The sequence below is a fragment of the Dromiciops gliroides genome, chromosome 5, assembly GCF_019393635.1.
Source record: "Dromiciops gliroides isolate mDroGli1 chromosome 5, mDroGli1.pri, whole genome shotgun sequence".
Lineage (NCBI taxonomy): Eukaryota > Metazoa > Chordata > Mammalia > Microbiotheria > Microbiotheriidae > Dromiciops > Dromiciops gliroides.
Genome location: NC_057865.1, coordinates 278,329,462 through 278,355,357, shown reverse-complemented (window position 1 = coordinate 278,355,357; position 25,896 = coordinate 278,329,462). Strand labels below are relative to the sequence as shown.

The 25,896-nt window shown below is 38.9% G+C and overlaps 1 protein-coding gene across 1 annotated transcript in view; it reads left to right on the top strand.

The window, feature by feature from the left end:
• The window catches only part of LOC122729312 (sodium-coupled monocarboxylate transporter 1-like), a 49,193-nt gene that overhangs the window by 14,185 nt on the left and 9,112 nt on the right, over window positions 1-25,896 (top strand). Inside the window, exons 4-8 of the mRNA XM_043968108.1 lie at window positions 6,820-6,887; window positions 7,716-7,870; window positions 13,865-14,005; window positions 17,741-17,870; window positions 22,779-22,867. Of these exons, the coding sequence (XP_043824043.1) occupies window positions 6,820-6,887; window positions 7,716-7,870; window positions 13,865-14,005; window positions 17,741-17,870; window positions 22,779-22,867 (583 nt within the window). The remainder of the gene's footprint in view (window positions 1-6,819; window positions 6,888-7,715; window positions 7,871-13,864; window positions 14,006-17,740; window positions 17,871-22,778; window positions 22,868-25,896) is intronic.

Below are 25,896 nucleotides of genomic sequence, written 5' to 3'. Positions count from 1 at the left end.
AATCCTAATTCTTAGGCAAGTATTTTCATCAGAGAGCTTTTGTACCTTCTTTTCCATTTGACATTTCAAGCTGTTGACTTTTTTCTCATGTCTTTCCTGCATCACCCTCATTTCTCTTTCCATTTTTTCCTCTACCTCTCTAACTTTATCTTCAAAGTCCTTTTTGAGCACCTCTATGGCCTGAGACCAATTTGTATTTTTCTTGGAAGCTTTAGATATAGGGGCCCTGATGTTGACATCTTCCTCTGAGGGTGCCCCTTGGTCTTCCTTGTTACTGAAGAAACTTTCTATGGTCCTCACCTTTCTCTGTCGGATCATCTTGCCTTTCTTTTACTAGACTTTTATCTCCTTAAAGTGGGGCACTGTTTCCAGGCTGCAGTATCCCAAGCTTAAGAAGTCCCAGGTGGTATGATTTAAGGAGAATCAAGTTCTTCCCTCGCCCGGCCTGTTTCCTGGTCCTAGATGACCCCAGACCAACTAGCCAATCAACCAGCTTTGTGTGTTGTGGTTGTTAAATCTGACGAGCCTGTGGCCCCCCCCCCCCCCCCCCCCCCCCCCCCCGGCCACTTCTACTCGAGCCTACCTCCTGGTTCTCAGTAGGGGTGTAAAATCCAAGTTCTGTCTTAGCACCAGTATAGACCCCTGTAGTCTCCCCCCCTGCCCAGGGCTCAGCCCACTCACCAGACTATGAGCTTAGTTCCAAACGACACTGGTGCTTCAGCTGATTCAGAGGCTCTGGGGGTCTCCTTCTCTGGTGAGGACTTCCTGAGACTGGATCTGTGTCAGGGTGACTGTGGGGTTGGGCCCGACTCCTGTATCAGCACAGCAGCTCCCTCCTTCTGACCTTGCAAGCCGTTCTTGGTTAGAAGATGATTTTAGCACATTCTTCTGTGAGTTTTGCTGCCGGAATTCCTCTTTAAAGAAATACACCCTTTTGCACACAAATTCAACTAGAATAAAATAATAGTTTATTTAGGGGCTAAGGAAAGGAAACCAAGAAAGAAATCCTTGGACTTTTCTCGTGGGGAGAAGGCATGGCACAGAGCGTGAGTCTGAGATACCAATCTCCAGTTCTTTTTCATAAGTCCTTCAGAGTTATATTGGATCATTGTATTGCTGAAAATAACCAAGTCATTCACAGCAGATCATCTTATACTATTGCTGTTATTTTGTATATACTACATTTTATTCTGCTTCAGTTCATATAGGTCTTTCCAGGTTTTCTGATAGCATCCTGCTTTTCATTTTTTTTTGTTTCCAATAAAGTAACTAACAAAAAAAAATATGTTTCAATCTGCATTCAAATACCATCAGTTCTCTCTAGATGGATTGCATTTTTCATAAGACCTTCAGAATTGTCTTGGATCATTGCATTGCTGAAAATAACCGAGTCATTCACAACAGATCATCTCACAATAATATTGTTCTTTTGTATACAGTAGATTTCACTTTGCATGAGCTCATGCAGGTCACTCCAAGTCTTTCTGATAGTATCCTGCTCATCATTTTTTTTATAGTAAGCTACAATTATATAGTATTTTAAAGAAAGATTTCCTTACAATAAACCCATGAGGTTGATTATTGCAACAGTAATAGATAACTTTCATATAGTGCCTTAGAAATCAGCTAAATCACTGCCTCATTTTACAGTTAAGGAAACTGAGGCTCAGAGAGGTTAAGTAAATTGCCCAAGGTCTCAAAGATAGTAAGTTGCTCAGTCAGAATTTGAACTAAATTCCTTTGTTTTGGGGGGGGGGGGTTGGTGGGGCAATGAGGGTTAAGTGACTTGCCCAGGGTCATACAGCTAGTAAGTGTCAAGTGTCTGAGGCCGGATTTGAACTCAGGTTCTCCTGACTCCAGGACAGGTGCTTTATACACTGTGCCACTTAGCTGCCCCCTGAACTCAATTCCTTTGACACACTCTCCCCCTTAACCCCATTCAGTGTTTTCTTTCCAGTTCACAAAATTACCTCCTATTTTTTTTTGTGTATATATATATATATGTGTGTGTGTGTATATATATATATATATATATATTTGTTTATATAAATATATTTATCTATCCACCCATTTATTTGTTTATAGTTTGGGGTTCCTATTTTTATCCCTTTCCCTCCCCCTCCGAAGGCAGCAGTCAGATGGGTTATACATGTATGATTGTGTAAAACGTTACCATATTTGTCATTTTGTACAAGAGAGCTTGATTAAAAGAAACAAAAATGAAAGAAAGTGAAAAATAGCTTGCTTCAGTCTGTTCTATCAATATCAGTTCTTTGGAGGTGGATAGTATGTTTGGGATTGTCTTTGATAGCATTGTACTGTTGAGAATAGTCAAGTCATTCACAATTCTTCATCAAACAATATTGCTGTCTCTGTGTACAATGTTCTCTTGGTTCTGCTTACTTCACAATACATCATTTCACTCATTGCCCCACAAAAAAAAAATACATCATTTCATACATGTCTTTCCAGGCCTTTCTGAAGTCATCCTGCTTGTCATTTCTTATAACACAATAATATTCCATTACCATCTTATACCAGTTTGTTTAGCCATTCCCCACTGATGGGCATTCCTTTGATTTCCAATTCTTAGCCACCACAAAAAGAGCGGCTATAAATATTTTTGTATAAATAGGTCTTTTTCTCTTTTTTTTTTCTTTTTAGTGAGGCAATTGGGGTTAAGTGACTTGCCCAGGGTCACACAGCTAGTAAGTGTTAAGTGTCTGAGTCCGGATTTGAATTCAGGTCCTCCTGACTCCAGGGCCGGTGCTCTATCCACTGCGCCACCTAGCTGCCCCATTCTTTTTCTCTTTTTAAAGTTACCTCCTGTTAATTTAATGAGAGAGGTGTGGGAAATGTTTCCTCTTATACAGGAATAAAGTAACTCTTTATGTGGGAACAAAATTTCACAGAATCTGAGAATCTTTGAGCTTGAAGAGACATTAAATTCGTAGGAAATCACAAGTCTCTATTTCATAAAACTCTTTAAAGAAAGTATATATTCACTTTTTTAAGCAGAAAGGCTAAGAAGCAAGTTCTACACATCACTTTTAAAACTGCCCTGACTGTCTATATATCCTGCTCAAATTCGTTCTGTTTTATGTACTTTATTTATTCATTTATCTTTGTTTTTAATCAACAATATTTTTCTTTTTTGCTTTAAAATATTATAATGATCCAATTTTATATCCATCCATCCACCCATCTATCCATCTTGGATTCAATCCACTTTGGTACAGGAGTGTCATTTTTGTCCTGTTTCATTTCAGACCTGGGCTCATTGAAACCTTTTTTCATTGTTGTTGTTGTGGTTGGATTTTGTTTTGTTTTGGTTTTTTTGCTTTGTTTTGTTTTGTTTTGTTTGCAGGGGTATGAGGGTTAAATGACTTGCCCAGAGTCACACAGCCAGTAACTGTCAAGTGTCTAAGGCTGGATTTGAACTCAGGTCCTCCTGAATCCAGGGCTGGGGCCTTATCCACTGTGCCACCTAGCAGCTGCCTCATTGAAACCTTTTTAAGCAAACTGGTGTCTCCTCCCATTTCATCATATTCATGCTGAACTAGTTCCAACACCTAGTTGGCTCAGCCCACTAAACTTTAGAATTCTCAAACTCCAGGGATCTCAAGAGGTCTCAGTCTCCCTGGTAATAAGGTACCTGGAATTACAGTTGAGTGTGCTCTATCATGCTCAGCTTAGGGGTAATTTATTTGGGAAAGAAAAGAATCATGTCAGTCTTAAACCTTTGATAGAAATGAGATCATAAAGAGATGACACCTTTTGTTATTTTATCAAATATCTAAATCTGAAGGAAAATGGGCTAGTGGACTTTACATTTGGAAGACCTGCAAGGAATTCAGGGAGTCAGCATTGTTCTCCTAGATCCTTAATGGGACAGTGATTTCTGCTTATCTTAATAATAGACATGATGACCTATAACAAATTCTTGGGGCTGATAACAAACTCTTGGATTCAAGATACTATGGAATTTGAACTTTCCCAATTTTTACAATAGATATAAAAATACTACTCATCAGATACTTGGAATGTACTTTGGAATCCCCATAAGAATGTGTCTCTGATACCCACCATTCTATCAAGAAAGCTCAGGATCCTTTGTAACTCCAACATTGGTTTTTTTTTTTTTTTTTTAGTGAGGTAATTGGGGTTAAGTGACTTGCCCAGGGTCACACAGCTAGTAAGTATGTTAAGTGTCTGAGGCTGGATTTGAACTCAGGTACTCCTGACTCCAAGGCTGGTGCTCTATGCACTGCGCCACCTAGCTGCCCCCCAACATTGTTACAGAGTGACATTGGTTTGTTTCACATTTCATGAACTGATCTATTAGCCATCAGAAGCAAGCTTAATAAATTGCCTATTTGCTTCTAAGTTAAATTAAGTTTTAGTTTTGGTTTTTGGTGAGGCAATTGAGGTTAAGTGACTTGCTCAGGGTCACAGCTAGTACGTGTCAAGTGTCTAAGGCCAGATTTGAATTCAGGTCCTTCTGACTCCAGGGCCGGTGCTCTATCCAGTGCACCACCTAAATGCTCCTAAGTTTTAGTTTTAATTTAGGAAATGAAAGTCAAGGAACATTAACTTTCATCTTTTGAAATTATCTGGGGCTTTTATTTTTATTAGTGCCTTAGCCTCTCTAAGGAACTAAATTAAATCATAAGGGGGAGGAGGAAGGGGATAAGTATTTATACAGCACCTGTTGTATACCATGTAAGTGCTAAACATTTTACAAATATGATCACATTTGATCCTCACAACAACCCTGGGAGGTAGATCTCTGAATCCAATGTTCTGTCCATAACACAGTGCTGCCTTAAAGGAAGGGGGTTGGTTGGGTGTAAGGAGTTCAACCACAGAAGTCTGGGTATCTATTCCTTCCTACTAGCTGTGAGATTATGGACAATTCTCTTCCCTTAAGTTTCAGTTTCCCCATATCTAAAACGGGGATGGGTGAACTAGGTAGAACTGTGGGGAGAGCACTGGACCTGGAGTCAAGAAGACCTGAGTTCAAAATTGGCTATGTGACCCTAGACAAGTCACTTCACCCTGTTTGCCTCAGCTTTCTCATCTGTAAAATGATCTGGAGAAAGAAAAGGCAAACCACTCCAGTTATCTTTACAAGAAAACCCCAAATGGGGGTCACAAAGAGTTGAACGTGACTGAAACAACAGCAAAATGGGGATAATAGTTCTTATAGTACTTATCTCATTGGGGTTTTATGGATTAAAGGAGATGTTGTAAGTAAAGTGCTTTATAGACCTTGTAGTGGTGTAAAAATTTCAGCTATTATTATTAATATGATAATAATAATAATAATAACTACTCACCATCTTTCCTCAGACATGCTCAGTGATACATTTCACTAATCATTTAACCTTGACCTTTAGCAGCTAGGTGGTGCAGGTGGGTAGAGGGCTAGCCCTAGAGTCTGTAAGACCAGATTCTACCTTAAGATACTTTCTAGCCATGGGACCCTGGGCAAATTACATAACTTCTGTTGGCCTCGGTCTTCTCATTTGTAAAATGGGCATAATAATAGCACTTACCTCCTAAGGTTGCTACAAGGATCGAATGAGATCACAAACTTCAAGTGTTTCGGATACTTTAAAGTCCTATATAGAAGCTTTCTATTTTGGTAACTTATTTTAAAAGAGTTATATAAAAATGACTTATTTTTATTTCCAGACTCCTAATGCCCTTCCAGTTCTGGTTTGCTGTCTTTATTCTAATCACTTCTGTAACGACCACCCCCCCTCCCAGCTCCTTTCACGATGCCTTTGTTAACTAATGGAAGGAGCAGGAAAACACTTTTTTCAGCCCTATTCTTTCTAAACATCCAGCTGTAAGGACTCCTCTTTTATGTGACACCCCACCATCGGCGCTTACTTCTGCTTCTAAGAAATAGAAGCATGTATTTCATCCATTCAGTTCTTTCAGGCTTATTCCTATCCTCTCTCTTTAGCCTTGAGATTCAATGGGGTGTGTAAAAGATGTAATACTGGAACAGGAGTCAGGAGGTACTGGGTTCAAATATCATCTGAGATGTTTACTAGCTCTTTGACCATAGGTAGATCCATTCATTCATCTCTTCAGCTGAGTCACTTGACCTCAGTTTCCTTCCCTGTAGTCTAAAGTCCTATTGAGCTCTCAAGCTCCACTTGTGGTTTATGTCCCATTACTGTCCGTGCATATCTTGGAATCATAAAAAAATCATAAAATAATACAAATTTTAAAAACAGGGACTTTTGAGCTCCTCTTCCTAAGCACCTTCATTGTACAAGTGAGGTAACTAAACTATGTTGATTTGGTCCAGGAGATATTAGAGAAGCAATTAGAAGATAAAGTCTATTAAACCCAGTCTGTCTCACAAGTAGAATCATAGGATTAGGTGTTAGGTGAGATCATAGGAGGATGGTATATTGGATAGATCATGGGATTTAGTTTTGGAGGGTTTGAGTTTAAATCCTAGCTATTCTGCTACCTGTTGTGTGACCTGAGCAAGTCATGGAGAGCCTCATTTTCCTTCTCTATAGTTTGTGGGGCTTGGCCCCAGATGATCTCTTAGGTCCTGTCCGGCTCTAAATCCTTAAATCTGAGAGCTCTAAATCTCTCGTCTTTCAAAGCTCAGAGAGATGTGGTCATTTGCTCAAGTTCGCATAGCTTTTAGACTCAGGTCCTCAAACTCTAGATCTAGTGCTCCCTTCACTGTGGCTCTATCTGTTTCACAACAACTTCCTGAAATCTGGAATGTCATTTTCAAGAGGCTGTGGCATCATACCGTTTCATTTGTTTTTCCTTTTTTTGCAGTCACTGGATTCGATCTGTGGGGTGCAGTCGTTGCCACTGGAGTGGTCTGCACTTTCTACTGTACAATGGTATGCTCATCCCTATTTCTACAGGGGCACTACTCATTGGTTTTGCACAATTTTAATTTCTAATTGTCAGGCAATTGTTCATTTTGTGACAGAAAATTGATTGCCCATGTTTCTTTAATTACACCAGAAGAATGGTCAAATCAGAATTATTCAGGGGTGAAACATTTATTACTTCTTTCTCAGTTTTGTTTGCTTCTTTTGTGACTGTAGATGGGGCAGGGTAGAGGGAAGTAGGCCTAGGGGTTAGAATGGGGAAGACTTCTTCGGGGAAGAAATCTTGGATAAAGTGTTATGCTCTGACCTGGTGGGGCAGTGTGGTACAAAGAAGAATGCTGGATTGGAAATCAGGAAAGCTGAGTTCAAATCCTAGCTCTGCCATTTACCAGATATTTGATATAATAATAACATACATAATAATAATCTTGAGTAAGCAACTTTAAGAAGAAGAAGAGAAGGAGGAGGAAAAGAGAAGGAGGAAGAAGTAGGGCTCAGTTTCCTCACTTGTAAAACAAGGGGGCTGGACTAAATAGATTCTAAAAACCCTCCCTCAGGGTCTAAATCTATGATCTTGTCAACAGAATGGTAATACTCAAAATGAACTTTACTCTGATCTATAATCCTGTCATCTGAATGATAATACTCTTTTTTTTTGGATGGGGCAATGAGGTTTAAGTGACTTGCCCAGGGTCACACCACTAGTAAGTGTCAAGTGTTTGAGACCAGATTTAAACTCAAGTCCTCCTGAATCCAGGGCCGGTGCTTTATCCACTGCACCACCTAGCTGCCCCTGATAATACTCTTAAATGTATTTTTTTCCCCCCAACCAAGGGTGGTCTCAAAGCTGTCGTCTGGACAGATGTTTTCCAAGTTGGCATCATGGTGGCAGGATTTGCATCTGTGATCATACAGGCTTCTGTGGTTCAAGGTGGGATCAACAATATTCTGAATGATTCCTATCATGGAGGAAGATTGAACTTCTGGGAGTAAGTTTCCATTTATCCTTCACGTAGGTGTTTGTGTTATATGTTATTATGTCAGTCAGTAAGCAGAATAAAATTTCAACAGAAACACAGTAACATTCAAAATAGTAAGTGTCACAGGGGAAAGAGGCGGTGGGGATCCTTACGTATTCCTCTGTAAAGAATTACAGCCCTCACACATAGTCCAATTAGAATAAAGATGGCCTTTTATTTGGGTGCTAGAGAAAGTGGCTGAGAGGGAAGTCAAAAGACCTCCCTTCACAGGGAAGGAGGTAGCTTAGAAACATTCTCTTCTTCGAACAGAAGAAAGGCAAAAGACTTTATAGAGGATAGATGTGGTGACCCCCTAACAATAGAACGTTCCTTTTGAGGATGGGGTAAGCTTGAATAAGGGGTGGGATGGGAAAGCCTGAATGAAGGGTGATGGTCCTGGCCTCTGGAGTTATCTCTGTCCCTTGGTAGTAGCCACACCTAATTGACTTTCCTGCTGTAGAATTTTATCTTAGGTGTGTCTGTCCTGATATCTAGTTGGCAAGTTTAAACTTTAATAGTCCCCTAAGTGTTCCATATGTTCTAAACCCCATATCAGTAAGGATAGCATGCAAGTAGAAGATGGTAAATAATCTTTTAAGGTTCATATGACACTTTGGGGGTGGGGGGGGGCAGGAAGGGTGTTGATCTTTCATCACTATACTAGAAAGAATCCTGGCCTAGGAATCAGGAGATACCAGGGAGGAAAGTAAATTTGGAAAGGGCTTTTAGACCAAAGAAATATTTTCTTAATCATTTCAGGTGAACTAAAAAGGAAGTTTTAAAAGGTATTTCCATAGTTTGACTATTTTGTGCTAACGACATAATTATTTGAAGTATAATCTACATTTGTTCATTTTATTACTACTTTTTTGGGGGGAGGCAATCAGAGTTAAGTAACTTGCCCAAGCTCACACCTTTAGTGTCTTAGGCCAAACTTGAATTCAGGTCCTTCTGACTCCAGGGTCAGTGCTCACCCTACTGCACCAACCAGCTGTCCTCATCTGTTCATTTTAGATCTCAATTTTGTATGTGCTAAGCAGTAGCAAAATATAACACTCTAGTTGGTTCAAAAGATGGTATTATCTGCGCTGTCAGTTAAGACACCTAATTCAGAAAAAGCATGAGGTGACAAGAACTACTGTAGATGATGTAACAGTGCACCTTGGGATACAGAAAGCAATGCAGTGACAAAATGAACAATTCAAACATATTTGAGTCTCCAGCCAGTGCTTTACTAACTACTAACTACTAACAGTAGCCAGAAGGATAGGCAGTTTAGCGATCCTAACTGGGGTCAAGGTGGTCCAATATAAAAGCCATTGCAGCTTTATCCTGCTGGTCAATTGGCCCAGTACATAGGAGAGATATTCTGAATCTATATAACTGATTGATCTATCTATCGAAAACTATATATAGATATGTAATATAACTCTCATCTGCAGTATATACAGAGGGTTTGTTCAGTCTAGCAAATCATAATAAGTAACTGTAATCTTCTCTCACCTTTTGAAGCACACTGCAACTGTATGATCGTAAAGGTTAACAAAGTTCACTAATTCTGTTTTTATGCACCAGCAATTTGGCATTATTCCAGAAGCACATACTATTAACTGATTAGGCTTCCTTTGAGGGGTTGCACGCCCGTTTGTCATGACGGACTGCTCAGTCCTTCGTGCATACTTCCCAATGTTGACAAAGATTCAATGATCCTTGAATGATGAGCAATGGGCCATACCTGATAAACTCATCACTCATCAGTGTAGGCTTACCAGTAAAAAGAATCAGAAACTTCTTCTGACCTATGGCCATGGACTTATGACTGAAGGTTCTCAGACTGAGAGTGCAGCCTTAAAGATATACCTTCCAGGCCAGTACCCTCATGAAGTGAATCTAAGCCACATATCCCTGAGTATTGGCTTAGATTCACTTCATGGGGTCATTGAATCTTTGTCAATATTGGGTGTTCTAGATAGCCTGCTAGGCAATTTCATTTGTTGATGAGGAGGGTAGAATGATCATGGGGTTCTCCAGGATAGCAATGATGTGGGGCCCTTCCAAACCCATTTGGAGCTGATTTGATAGGTTTCTGTGATAAGGAAAGCACTCGGCTTTTATAAGTATACTACCTAGTGGTCTCTTCTTAGGCCTTTATGTACACTCCAGATTGAAATGACATTGTTGATTTTATCACGGAAGTATCCAATTAAATATAGGACACTTAGGTGGTAAGCTTTAGTCTTAGGGCTATAAGAGTATTGGGATACAATAAGGAGAGAGTGATTTTAAAATCCCTAACATTGTATTTACAACATTTACCTAATAGCCTACTTTTAAATTCTATAATAAGTTAGAAATATGATCCTATCTCAGATCAACAGTACCAGGAACTACCTTTTGAAATGCAGCAACAGTATAAAGAACAATATGGCCCTCAACGATAACGATTTATACATCATTCATTACAGGCTTGGCATGTACCAGTATACACAATTAATACCTCATGTAAATGAACAGATTTCTGGCCATTGAGATTTGTTGTTGTTCAGTCGTGTCTAACTCTTCCTGACCCCATTTGGGGTTTTCTTGGCAAAGATAATAGAGTTGTTATGGGGGAAAGAGCTGGGGGTTTGGGGTAGGGGTCCTTCGGAATTCCTCTTTAAAGAATTAAACCCTCTTGCACACAAATCCAGTTAGAACAAAATAATATTTTATTTAGGTGCTAGGGAAAGGAAACCAAGAGAGAAGTCTTTGGGCTTCTCATAGGGAGAAGGCCTGGCACAGAGGTATGGCTCTCTGAGACAGGCAGATACTTTTATAGAGGACCAATGGTGGTCCGATGAGGTGATCATCTGACTGTGGCAAGTTCCCTTATTGGGTGGTAGGTTTGAAGCAGTCTGGTCTGGGGCGTTTGTTCTGTCCCCTCCAGGCCACTTTGGCAGCAGCCACACCTAATAAGGTTATCTCCTCAAGGGGTGGGGGAGATTGGAATGAAGGGTGGTGGTCCAGGAGTTATTATCTCAGTCCAGAGAAGTGCTGCTTATCTCCAGTGCAGCTGTATCTATCCTGTGGTTTAGTTTCTTTTTTTTTTTTTTAAGTGAGGCAATTAGGGTTAAATGACTCGCCCAGGGTCACACAGCTAGTAAGTGTTAAGTGTCTGAGGTCAGATTTGAACTCTGGTCCTCCTGAATCCAGGGCCAGTGTTCTATCCACTGCACCACCTAGCTGCCCCTTTGGTTTAGTTTCAAGGAGAAGGTTCCTTGATTTCCCCAGAAAACTTCTGAGGTACCCCAGGCCCATAACAGAGTAGCTTGCCATTTCTTTGTCCAGCTCATTTTACAGATGAGGAAACTAAGGCAAACAGGGTGAAGTGACTTCCCCAGGGTCATGTATCTAGTAAGGCTCTGAGGCTGAATTTAAACTCAGGTCTTCTCAGTCCAGGTCCAGTGAACCACTGAACCACCTACCTTACTAACCAGAGAGTACATTGTCCAATTTTAGTCAAACATTATTAAATCAGTGACAATAGCAATAGCTAACATTTACACATCTCTCACTATGTGGTAGGTTGAATTTGAACTCAGGAAGAGGAATCTTCCTGACTCCAGGCCTGGCACTCTATCTACTGTGCCTCTTAGCTGCCCCTGGACTTATACCTCTACCTCAAGATGATTTGAAGTAACATAGGAATCTTGAACAAGGAAAAAATAATAAAGTAGTTAAAAGTGAATGTGGGGTTAACATTCCAGAACAATAATCAGTACAGCGTTCCAAGAATTTGTAGGGTCCTTGATAGCCACTGCACAAATAAACTAGGACAGGTTGCAGACAGGTAAGCTGCAGTTCATTTATCAACTCAAGAGCAGATACCGGGGGCGGCTAGGTGGTGCAGTGGATAAAGCACAGGCCCTGGATTCAGGAGTACCTGAGTTCAAATCTGGCCTCAGACACTTCACACTTACTAGCTGTGTGACCCTGGGCAAGTCACATAACCCCCATTGCCCCACCAAAAAAAACCCAACAACAACAAAAACAAACAAACAAAAAAAAGAAGAGTAGATACCATCAGTAGGTGATGGAATTGTGTGTGCAGTAATTCCACAGATTTTGTGTGTGTGTGTGTGTGAGAAAGAGAGAGAAAGAGGGAGAGAGAGAGAGGGAAAGAAGGGACTGAGTTCTTGGAACTATTCAAAGGTTTATGAGGACTCTTTTGCTTTTGTAATTGTAAAGTGATTGGGGAAAGGGGAGTACAGAAGTAGTCATTCAATTCACAGAAAAAGAAATATATCTTTAATAGCAAATATAACACAAAATGGGGTCAGTTTTGTTCTCCTAAAAATCTACTTTCAAATCCATTTTTTCCTTGATTTCCTCCCCTCAAGTACTGCAAACGTCTCTATGGAAAAACCACTATTTCAATACTTTCTGAACGAAAAAGGTTAGGTCACAGCTCATTTGCTTCTGGATTTAAGGGAAAGACAAGGATTTTAACAAGATAAGGGGTATTCTTTGTTCAAAATTTAATTTCCCTTCCTAATCCATTTCCTTAAGGAAGCCCTTTTGTTCTTGACTAATTGGTCACTTTCCCAAGAAGAGAAGGGGGAATTTTGAAGTTTTTAGACCAGAGAAATACTATTTCTTAACAGTTGAACTACAAAGTTTTTTGTTTGTTTGTTTGTTTTAGTGAGGCAATTGGGGTTAAGTGACTTGCCCAGGGTCACACAGGTAGTAAGTATTAAGTGTCTGAGGCTGGATTTGAACTCAGGTACTCCAGGGCCAGTGCTCTATCCACTGCGCCACCTAGCTGCCCCCTGAACTACAAAGTTTTTTAAAAGATGCTTCTGTGATACTGTACCACACTATCTTTTAATTTTTTCTCTTTACTTTTTTCTATTCACACTATCTTTTAAAAGCCAAATAGCAAATATATGAATAATCAGAATCACAAGATGCTTGACTTGGAGGGAACTTTAGAGATAATAGTAGTACCCAGGTGTCAAATTGTGGGCACAAAGGGTGGTACAACACTTCCTAGCATGGACTGACCCAGATTAAAATGTAATTGGGAAATATTTAACAAAATGAATATTTTAAAATGTACATATATTTAAAAGGAATAACAAGTTATACACAACAGATTTCCAGTTTCATGTACAATTATTATTCTTTTTATTATACTATGTTATCGTTGTAAACCGAGGCAAATGCTCTTGAGGGAATTTAGATCTCTTTCCCCAAAGACGAAGACTGGAGAATGAAAAGGCTAGTTTGAGATTTATATGCCCTTTTTCCTAAAAGGGAAGGAAACCAGAGAAAGACAATGCCTGTGAAATTAAAGAAGTGTTTTATTAAGCAGGAAAGAAAATTTAACACATGCACAGGTACTATCCAGCCTATTGCTGGATAGGATACCAAATAATAGATTGCCAGGGTTTATATACAGTTTAAATAAAGGCAGGTAAGGAATTTGGGGGGAAAGGTGGGCTTAGAAAGGTCCACTCTCAAGGGCAGTGGGGATGAGGGATTCTAGGAGTCAAGGATGTGGCCTTTGATCAGAAGGCATCCTTGGTATTCAGTTCAAGGTCTTGATTAGGAGATATCTTCTTTTATTTTTATTTATTTATTTATTTTTGCAGGGCAATGAGGGTTAAGTGACTTGCCCAGAGTCACACAGCTAGTGTCAAGTGTCTGAGGCCAGATTTGAGCTCAGGTCCTGAATCCACTTTATCCATGTGCTACATGTTTTATCCACTTTGACACCTAGCTTCCCCCTAGGAGATATCTTAATAAGGAGATCTAGATCTCAAAAAAAAAAAAAAAAGGATTATTCTAAAGATAAGGAAATTGCTGAAGAATACCCATAGTTACATATCCTGCAGTCATTGACCTCAAATGTGAAATATTTCAGCAGTGTTGTTTTTGGTGTGTGACAAGTTGACACTCTTTCCCCTATTCTTTTCTACTTAGCTTCAATCCAAACCCTTTGCAAAGACATAGCTTTTGGACAATCATCATCGGCGGGACCTTCACATGGACCACCATCTATGGTATTAACCAATCCCAAGTCCAGCGGTACATTTCCTGCAAAAACAGATTCCATGCAAAACTGTAAGAAAAATTCCAGCAGACATTTCAATACTCTTCCATCTTTATAAAAGACTAACTCCTTTTATCTATCTATCTATCTATCTATCTATCTATCTATCTATCTATCTATCTATCTATCTATCTATTTTGGTGAGGCAATGGGGGTTAAGTGACTTGCCCAGGCTCACACAGCTAGTAACTGTTCAGATTTGAACTCAGGTCCTCCTGAATCCAGGGCCAGTGCTTTATCCACTGTGCCACCTAGCTGCCCCCACTAACTCTTTTTATATAACTATTTTATATAACAGCAGTGATGATAAAGATGATGAGAAGAGGCAGCTTGGTGTAGGGCTGTGTTTCCAGCATCTTTCTCCCTCTGTCAGGAAGTGGATAGCATTCTATCCTCCTATACTGTACTGAAGGATAAAGATGAGAAAAACATAACATATGCAACAATAGCTCCAACCTGCCCTGCTCTAGCAAGCCATGAATAGAGGAAATGAGGAATAGATATTATTTATAATTATAAATTCATATATTATATATTACATTATGTCACAACGTTATTGTTCTTATAAAGGAAAAAATATTGATTTACAGTATCACCATTTCCTATGACGTTTATGTGATCTATTGTTACAAGCAATTGTTATAGTAGAGAGGTCAAACGACATTGATTAGTGAACACTTACTGTTCTTGCCAAACAGACAGATGTGTCATGCATGGGCAATATCAGGTTAGAACCAAAACTCCCTTGGAAGTGTTACGGAGGAGTATAGCAGGAGATTATGATTTGGAAAACAATGAAGAGGGGTATCGAGGAAAAGAAATCTACAAAAAATGATTATCCTAATAATAGCCAGCATTTAGATAATTGCTTTAAGGCTTGCCAAATGTGTTACACATATTATCTCATTTTATCCTTATAACAACCATAGTGAGAAGGTCTGATTATTATCCCCATTTTATAGGTCAGGAAACTGAGGCAGGCAGCAGTTAAGTGACTTGTCCACAGTCACACAGGAAATAAGTTTCCGAAGTTGGATTTTGACTCAGGTCTTTCTGATTTTCCAGTCGTCCCACCCAGTTGCCTTATCAGAAATAGCATTTAGAGATGAAATTGGAGGGAGATAATGGACAAAAGAAAAATTAAAGAAACCTGCTAGTATAACTACAGTAAACATTTTCATCTCCCTTGACAATAGAACTACCCCATTTTGAATTGCACACTTTCTTTCCCATGTACTATATGAAGGAGAGGACATTTTGAGAAAGAAGATGAGGCCAAGAAGGCAATTGGGCCAGACCAAATTATACATAGAAAGAAGTCCATGCTGTAGGTAAAACAACTTTTCAAGTTCTCAGAATATCTGATAGAAAGAAAAATTGAATGAGGAGCATAGGGAATAACTAGCAGTACCCCAGAAATGGATACTGAAAGAATCACAATTAATTTCTGACCCATATGCTTACTTTCTCATCTATATAAATTAAATATATTATATTCATGTGCCAAATATATTACATATATTACGTAATAAACAAAATAGCATGTAATGTGATTTGCATATGTAAAGTAAACGTACCTTATAAATGCTAGCTATTATTATTGTTTCTTTTCTTTCTTTCTTTCCTTTTTTTTTTTTTTTTTGGTAGGGCAGTGAAGGTTAAGTGACTTGCCCAGGGTCACATGGCTAGTAAGTGTCAAGTATCCGAGGCCTGGTTTGAACTCAGGTCCTCCTGAATCCAGATCTGGTTGTCTATCCACTGTGCCACCTAGCTGCTTCCCAGTGATTATTATTGTTATAAAATCTTCATAAGAATGCCCTATGTGATAGAAGGAGCAAGAAAGGAAGAGGTTTAAGATGAAAGCTAATTTGTTACCTATGGAACAGGCATTGTAGCGAGCACCATGGAAAGCTTTAGATTGGGAGGTTGAGTGAGGAGGGGGTGGGTTGAGGAGGATGAGAAAAAAAAAGAATGTCCTATGTTTGGGTGGTTGTCTTTTATTCTCTCATCAACCACCATCTTGTTATTATAAAATTTTTATAACAATGCCCTCTGCACATATTGGGGGAAGCCTTGGTTAAAATAGGAGAAGGGAACAAGCCAGCTTTCACAAATAGTTTTCTACAGGAGACCACATCTAAGAGGTAGAGAGAGTCCAAGATCCCACTTTAATTATTGGTTTGGCATTTAAAAAGCATTAAACTTGGATGCAGCAAACTGTGGGCTTCTAAACTCTCCTTTTAATCAGGTGTCTCCAGTTCATATGTTCATATTGTACAAAATTCCTCAAGAGATGCACTTTGGGAGATACCTTTGGATTATTGATTCCAAGTGAGACATGAAATAGGGGCTTTTATGTCAGCTAAATGTGTTCAGTGTTGCAGAGATCAAATAAAGGAGCATTCCTGTCCTTTGAACATCTGGTTCAAAACCAGACAGAATTATTTTTTATTGTCTTTTTTTTTTTTTGCCTTTTGGGTTTTAAATTATTTTCCTCATTATCTGTTAGAGTGTGTTAGATAAAGTGCAGGATGGTGAGTCAGGAAGATATGGTTTTGGATCCTGTCTCGAATACTTAGCAGTGGGATCCTCAGCAAATCACAACCTCTCTGAGCTTTGGTTTCCTTCAAAGTAGGACTGATAGTTGTGTAGTACATACTTTTCCTGATGTTGTTATGAAGGTCAAATAAAATAATGTACTCGATGTGCTTTCTAAGCAACATAAGTAACAACTGTTATCTTTATTATGATTATTCCCCGAGACCTGCAATTTCATCAGGATGGTCAGCTCTGGGTTTGGAAACTCCTTCCACCAGTGCAATTCTCAGTGACTTAGTGTGACCTAGGGCTAGAGAGCTTGTGACTTGCCAAGGTCACATAGCCAGGATGAGTCAAAGGCAGGACTCAAAGTCAGATCTTCCTGTCTCTAACGCAGTCTCTCTCTATTCCCTACATCGGTTTCGCAAACTCCCAAAGGGTGTTCCTTTCATAAGCATCTTGAGCACTCAAGAAGTTGAGATGTATTTGGAGACAGAAGTGTATTGAAAATGATTATTTTGGAAGATCGTTAATCTTTTTGGAAAATTCTACAATAAAAAAAAATTGCTATAGGACCATAGAGCTAGAAGTTTCAAAGACCATCTAATTCAACCTCTTCATATTACAGATGAAGAAACTGAGGCCTAAGCATTGTTAAATGAAGAGCATTAAGTAAAGTGACTTTCCCAAGGTCACATAGATAGTAATAATAATATTGATAATAACAATAAAAGCTAGCATTTATATAGTGTTTTAAGGTTTGCAAAGTGTTTTACAAATATCTCATTTAGTCTTCATAACAACTCTGGGAGGTAGGTGCTATCATCACTCCTATTTTTTTTTCTTTTTTTTTTTTGGTGAGGCAGTTGGGGTTAAGTGACTTGCCCAGGGTCACACAGCTAGTAAGTGTTAAGTGTCTGAGGCTGGATTTGAACTCAGGTCCTCCTGAATCCAGGGCCAGTGCTCTATCCACTGCGCCACCTAGCTGCCCCCATCACTCCTATTTTATAAAGAAACTGAGGCAGGCAGAGTTTGAATGATTCACCTAGGGTTACACAGCTAGTAAGTATCTGAGTCTGAATTTGAATTCGTCTTCCCAAGTCCATGCCTAGGGCTCCATCCTCTGGACTGTCTAGCTGTAACTTCAGTTTCTAAAATTCTTTGAATATAAATGATTAATTTATTAATCATCTGTTTATTCCATTTAGGTCCCTGTACATAAATCTTTTAGGACTCTGGGCAATTCTCGCCTGTGCAGTGTTCTGTGGGCTCGCCCTTTATTCAAGGTACCACGACTGCGATCCTTGGACAGCGAAAAAAATATCAGCTCTAGACCAGGTTTGGTACCATAGTTTTCTTAACAACAAAAACCAAAAAAACAAAACCCAGACCCCTCAAAAACATAGTTTTCTTACAACTGCCTTAAATGAATTAACCAAGAGAATAATTACATGATCTTTTCATTTTATTTCAATTTTTTTTGCAAATTTTAAACTTAACAAATACCAAATAAAATGAACATTTCCATATGCATAGTAGAACAGAAAAAGGGGATTGTGGTGAGCCTGCTATCTTTCTTATATTCAGCCTACTTTTCTTGATTTTCTTTCAGAATTTCTGCATGTTGAGCAAATAGGAGATGGGCGCAGTAGAAACTCACTTGTATGAACTCCTAGGAAACATTTGGCAAATTTATACTATAGATGTCCTAGATGGAAGAAGAACCCTAGATCCAAAATTAAGATGTAGAAATGTGAGGGAGAGTGAGACTGTTGACTTTGCACAGCCCTCTCTCACTTAAATCCAATTCAGTGCAAGTTATGATATCACCTCCCGATGTCATGGTTCTCTTCCAGAAGGAAGGAAAAACAACAACAATTAATGTTAAATAATAGAAAAGCTTCTATATACATAGGTGTGTGTGTGTGTGTGTGTGTGTGTGTGTGTGTGTGTGTATACAAACGTTTACTTATTTTTAATCAGTCATTTACCTGACAGTGATATTTCATTGAGTCAACTTATGGACTCTGCTCTTTTTCATCAAGGAAATTAAAAAGAACAGTTGGTATTTATATAGTGCTTTAAGTTTTACAGAGGTTTTTTCATACAACAATGCTATGATGCTGGTAGTATAAATATTATATATTATACCAATCATTTTATATATATATATATATTTTTTTTTTTTTTGCTTTTTTTTGTCAGGGCAGTGGGGGTTAAGCCACCTAGCTGCCCCCCCAATCATTATATTATAGTATATTATATAAGATAATATTACATAGTATACAATATGCTATTGCACCATGTTGTATAATAATATTATAACTATCAAATTCTATTTTGTAATTATATATACATATATATATATATGTATGTATATATATATAAAAATATATGGAGTACATTAGGTCTGGGGCAGGGTGATTCTGTCACAAGTTCAATGACTCTGGAACCTTGACCCCTTCCCTGTTTTTTTCAGAATGCCTGAATCAGGTGGTTTTTTTTGTTTTTGTTTTTGGTTTTTAGTGAGGCAATTGGGGTCAAGTGACTTGACCAGGGTCACACAGCTAGTAAGTGTTAAGTGTCTGAGGTTGGATTTGAACTCAGGTCCTCCTGACTCCAGGGCCGGTGCTCTATCCACTGTGCCACCTAGCTGCCCCTGAATCAGGTGTTCTAAACAAAAGTTTCCAATGACCACAAAACCCAGGAGAGATGCTGGTACTTGCTTTCTCAAACAAGTCTGTGATGATGAAAAAGTTTGAGAGACTTGGGTAATTAAATAATTTTATTACTAAGACCAGCAGTTTATTAATAAAAGGATGGTCGTTTGGCTATCTCTCTCGGATCAAAGACCTCTAATAGTGGTAGGCTCACAGTTTATATGCCCTTCGAGGAGGGGGTGTTCCCAAGGGATGCCTAATCAACTCTGATTGGTTAATCAAATGGGAGATGAGCTATCTTGGAGTACTTTACTTGAGTCACTCAAAGCTTGGTCAAAGAGACATTAATTTCCATATCACCTGTCTTGACAATAGGGAGAATGAACATTTTCCCAGGACCTTTCTGAAAAAACACAATGAGCAGGAATATACCCATTAGCCCAAACTGAGAATATTTTTTACTGTCTGATTAGATCTTGGCCTATTAAATCTCTGAGAGAAATTTCCCACACTGGTTGGTTTTTGGATGAGGAAGTAGAAAAGGGGAAAAACCTTGGTCCTAATACAATAATCAGTTATTAAATATAAGGGAGAAATATTCATTTCTCACAAGTCCCTGAGGGAGTTATATATGATATATAATATATTACAATGTTACTATTATAATATATTCTATATTACTATTATAACACATTATGCCCATTGTTATGTTATACATAATATAACCTATGTAATATATATTATATCCCTTTTACAAATGAAGAAACTGATGCTCACATAGGTTAAATAACTTGACCGTGGTCTCACAGTTATTAAGTACCAGAATTTGAACGCAGGTCTCCCGACTCCAAGTCCAGGAGCCTAACTACTATGTTATGCTATAATGATAAAAATTACTATTAGAGATGATTTTTATGAAAAAAGTTGATTTAGTATTCAAGGATTTTGATCAAATTATGATATTAAACATTTTCAGTGGAACCTTTGCTTAGAATTTTGTTTGAAGACTGTTATGGAGGACTTGGAGAAAATTATGGCTTTCTTTCAAGGTCAATATATAACTTATAAACTTGAGAGGCAATCATTCCTTCATAGTGACATGGGCCTAAAATCAATCAGAAGTGGTTTTTCCTATGAGAAACAAAATCAAAGATACAACAAAGCCAGGGAAGCACCTCCAGTGAAAAATGATTAATCTAGCAGATAACAAGATAGCAGGAAGCCAGGTGTTAACCACCTGGCTAAAGCCCGGAGATAGAGACAATCCCAGAGGACAAGATTGTCCCCACCCCAAAGCCTGTAACCTTCAACCCCAGAGCTCAGGAAATATGATACCAACTGTTTCAGTATCTTGTGTGAAGTCCTTCCCACCCCCAAAATCTATCTTCTATAAAAAGCCTTGCCCTTCCCATTGTCTTGGAAGAAGTGCTTTTGAATTCTTCCTCCTGGGGAGGACAGGTCTCTGACCTTCCTCTCAGTCACTTTCCCTAGTGCCAAATAAAGATGACTTTAATTTTTTTTTTTTTTTTGGTGAGGCAATTGGGGTTAAGCGACTTGCCCAGGGTCACACAGCTAGTAAGTGTCAAGTGTCTAAGGCCAGATTTGAACTCAGGTCCTCCTGAATCCAGGGCCGGTGCTTTACCACTGCACCATCTAGCTGCCCCAGATGACTTTAATTCTAATTGGACTGTGTGCAAGACAATAATTTATTAAGGAATACCCAAACACCATCACCTCTGACCCATGACAATGCTTGACAAGAATCGGCTCAAATGAGATGAGTGAGTGGGCCAGAGCTTACTAGAGAGTTAGTTGTCCGTGGTCCTTCATATTACTATGTTTTCAATGTTGGTCACAAGTCTGAGGATCCTAATAACAATAACAAGGATTTTCTGAAAGGTGAGAAAACCATTTGGGGGAAGGTTGCTTAATCTTTTTATTCCCTAATCCATGTCTTCAAAGGGCAGTGTGTTCCACTGTTCTAGGAATTACATAGCCACCCATTCTTCACTCCACCTTTATGAGAAAGATTCAAATGACCAGAAAGGAAGCTAATCTCAGGGGACTTGTTTGAGAAAGCAAGTACCAGGATCTCTCTTGGGCTTTGCGGTCATTTAGAACCATTGTTTAGGACACTTGATTCAAACATAGGCTTTCTGAAAAGAATATGTCCCAATGTTACTGAACTCATGATACAGAATCACCCTGTCCCAGACCTTGTATGTTCTCTGTGCCTAAGACTTCAGGCAGCTTATAGCACAGTCTGACATATAGGATTTGTCCTGGAATACATTCGACACAGTCGGAACAAACACACAGATGCTCAGGGAAAATTAACTCCTCTAACCTAGTATGCCATAAAAAGATACCAGTTGGTTCTCTTACTGTTCCTCTGGCCAAGGCAATCAGCTTTGCAGCCACAGTTTAAGGGCTACTTTGGGAACAGTAACCCAGAGGCTTCGTATCTCAATTTTTATTTACTACCTGTAGATAGCCACATCTTGGGAGAGAGGCCAACTGACAATACTTGCTGTTTTTCTGTCCCAGAAGCTGAAATGACCTGCTTTCCTTTTTTAATATGCCAACACTCATCCAACATTGCACACATCTACAAGCATATCTTTTAATACAGTCCAGGAGTTCTTAATTTGGAGTCCATGGACTTGTTGGGGGCCTGTAAATAGATTTAAGGAGGGCTGTGAATTTGGATGAAAAACATTCTATCTTTATTTCCATTAAACAAAACACATGCTGAGAAGGGTTACATAGGAATCATCAGATTGCTATGCTATGGGGTCCACGACACACACAAAAGTGTGCGATACAATTGTCATGGGGGAGAAGTGGTGATGGTTTTTAGGTATTCCTCAATAAAGAATTACACTCTCCCACACCGTCCAATTAGAATTAAAGTGACCTTTTGTTCAGCCCTAGAGAAAGTGACCTAGTGGAAAGTCAAAGACTTCACCCCTCAGGGAGGAGAGCTTAGAAACATTCTCCTCCCAGAACAGAGGGAAGGCAAAAGCTTTTATAGAGGATAGCAGGGATGTCCACTTGAAAACTGGAAAGTTCCCTTCTGGGTGGGGTAGGGAAGGGTTAGATGCTTGTCATATTCCCAAGAGTTGAGTGGGATTTTTAAAAATGATGATCCTGATCTTTGGGGTTATCTCTATATCCTAGGTGAGGTCAGGTAGTAGCCACACCTAATTGGCTTTCCTGCTATAGGATTTTATCTTCCCTTTTTAGGTATGCCTGTCTTGACCTCTAGTTGGTCAATCTAAACTTTAATAGTCCTGTGATTCCTTGATATGTCTGTCCTGTTATCTGGTCATCTTTGGTTTTGCTTCTCCCAGGAGAAACTTCTGATTTATCCTAAGCCCCACATCACAATTTAGAAATATTTACTTTTAAAAAGGTTGTGGTTTTTTTTAAGTTTTGGCATTGAGTTATCCGAAGCTTGCATTTGGGTGAATAGTGAATTCTCTGACAATGATAGATAAATGAGAACTTGATCTCCTTTATCAGTGATTAGAATGGTGTATATCTGATGATAAGGAGCACATTAGTAAATCTTGAACTTTTTCAGCTCATGCCCTATATGGTGCTGGACATTTTACAAGATTTCCCAGGACTCCCAGGACTCTTTGTGGCATGTGCTTACAGTGGAACATTGAGGTATGGACTTTATGTAATTCATGAAGTGTGATTTCAGAGTGATTTATAGGGACTTGCATATTTTATGAGCTAAGGCTAAATTCTAGCTATCGGAATGCTATGTATGCAATTTACATGTGCATTCTATTCAGTACTTCAAGAAGCTATTGTGATTTCATCAATGGTTATACCAATCAAGATTGAAAACCCTCTACCCCTTAGTAGATTGCTCTGGACCAAAAAAAACCAAAACAAAAATCAACATCTTGAGGATACTTGTTGGTCATCAGCCTCCTTTAGATTCATTGGGACTTATAATCACACATTTATAACTCATATCTGATTGCTCAGGGAAAGGAGAGAGGAGGGAGGGAAGGAGGAATAAAATTTGGAACTCAAGACTATAAATAAAAATGTTTATTATTTTAAAAAGAAATATATAACAATCTTCAAAAAAAAAAAAAGATTCAGTGGGACTGATTTTCAGACAATGGTCCAGTGTTGAGCCCACACTAGAAACTTTTCTGACCTTGCTGTCAGAGTTAGTGTTTATAGCTGTGGAGAGACCAGGATCACATGCCACAATGCGATATCCACGTACAATTTTATTCAATATGTTAACTATATTATAGCTGTGGTTATTTCATAATATTGCTCCCCTCCCCAGACTATTAGCTATTTGAAGGGTCCAATGTGAGTTCATTACCATATAACTTCTGAGGTTTAATAATAACTACTAGATGCCATTGAAATCTCTTTTCCAGAGGTTACCAATTCATTTGTTGGAAAGACAATGTAGCATAGTAGATAGAATGCTAGGAGTCAGGAAGACGTGGGTTTACTACTAGGTCTGTATCTAAAAAAAAAGATAAAAAAGGAAAAGGACCTATATAGGAAAAAATATTTAAGAGCTCTTTGCTGGTGGCAAGGAATTGGAAATTGAGGGGATGTCCATCAATCGCGGAATGGTTGAACAAATTGCAGTATGTGATTATGATGGAATGATGAGCAGGGTTCTCTCAAACCTGAAAGACTTACATGGACTCATGCAAAGTGAAATGTACTGGGTACAAATTAACATCAATATTATAAGATGATCAACTGTGAATGACAGCTATTCTGAGCAATACAATGATCTGGGAGAACTCTGAAAGACATATGATGAAGAATGGTATCCATCCACAGAGAAATAACTGATGGTGTCTGAATACAGATTGAAGCTTTTTTTTTTTTAACTTTATTTTTTCTTGAAGTTTTTTGTTTTTATTTCACAACATGACTAACATGGAAATATTTTGCATGACTAAACATGTATAATCTCTATTGAATTTCTTGCCTTCTCAAAGCCGGTGGGGAGGAAGGAAGGGAGAAAATTTGGAACTCAAAGTTAAAAATAGTTGTTAAATTTGTTTTGACATGTAATTGGAGAAAAATAAAATACAAAGGAAAAAAAATTTTTTTAAATGGAAGACCTAGGTTAAAAGTCTGCCTCTGATGTTTTTTAGCTGAATAAACTTGGGCTAGTCACAACTTCTTTGATCCCAAGGCAACTTTAAGACTATAAAATATAGAAGCATTGCAATTTGTGTCCCAAGAAGGAGCTCCTTCTCCCACAAAACCACAAACTATTGATGTGGTGTTAGGCTATTATGGTTACAAAATGGACAAGGACATGCAGAAGGTGTATGTGATCCAACCAAAGATTTTATGGTCTAATGCTGTAATCCATTGCACTGATTCATCTATTTTGGGGACTTGATCTTTGAGACTCAATCTCTTGTTTTGTTGTTGAGTCATTTCAGTCATGTACAATGCTTAGTGACCACATTTGGCATTTTCTTGGCAAAGATACTGGAGTGGTTTGCCATTTCCTTCTCCAGCTTATTTTACAGATGAGGAAACTGAGGCAAACAGGGTTAAGTGACTTGCTAAGGGTCACACAACTTGTGTCTGAGGCTGGATTTGAACTCAGAAAGATGAGTCTTCTGACTCTAGGCCCAGAACTCTATGCACTATGGGACTCTCGCCCCCCTGCCCCCCTCGCCCCCTCCCTCACCCCTGCAGCTACCCCTCAGTCTCTTTAGTGAATGATATTTATCACTGCTGTTTAGTAGCATATGTGACTGAATGAAGAGAGAAAACAAGTCAGTAATCCCTGGGTTCAAGTCACACCTCTGACACAAACTGGTTAGCCCACCCCAGAAGTGACTTCACCTGTTAGTGTCCCCAGGCAGCAACTCTAAGGCTGTAAGTTTCAGAACAGTTGCTGCTCTGTATTGATAAAGGGAGTATCCACAGCAAGAATTCCCTGTGGTAAAATACAGACTTTACCTTTCCTTTCCCCACCTCCCACCACTGTAGAGTATATTTTCATGAAGATCACCTCTAATAGTCCTTTCATTAGATGTCAGAGTTAGATAGACAGGTAGATAGATAAATAGATAGACAGACAAATATAAGTATTTTCCTTCAGTCTTCTCAAATCATTTCTTTCTGAATTTTAAAGGCAGCATAGTGCAATAGAAGTCCTGGATTTGAACTCAAAGCATTGGATTCAAGAAATCCCATGCCTATCACTTATTAACTATGTCATCTGGGGCAAGTAATATCCTTAACCTGGGCCTCAGTTTCCTTCTTTGTTAAATGAGGGGTTTGGAATAAGGTTACCTCTGGTTTAAAATCAGATCCTATGGTCTTCCACAAAGCATGTGGGTAACATTAGCAGAGTTACAGGAGACCATAAGCTCCTTGAAGGCAGGTATTGGCTTTCATTTTCATTCTTGCATCCCCAGCACCTTGAACAGGACTTGTGGTATAATAAGGACCCAATGGATGTTTGTTGATTGAATTGTTAATTAAATTGAACTGAGTTCACTTAGACAGTGTGGAAAAGTATGAAATCAGTGTGGAAACTGACTCTGGAGTCAGAGGTCCTGGGTTCAAATCCTGAAGCATGCTACCTGCTTGACTTTAGGCAAGTCATTTAACTTGAATTTCAGTGTCCTCGTCTGTAAAAGGAGATGGTTGCATTAGATAGATTGTTTCTGAGG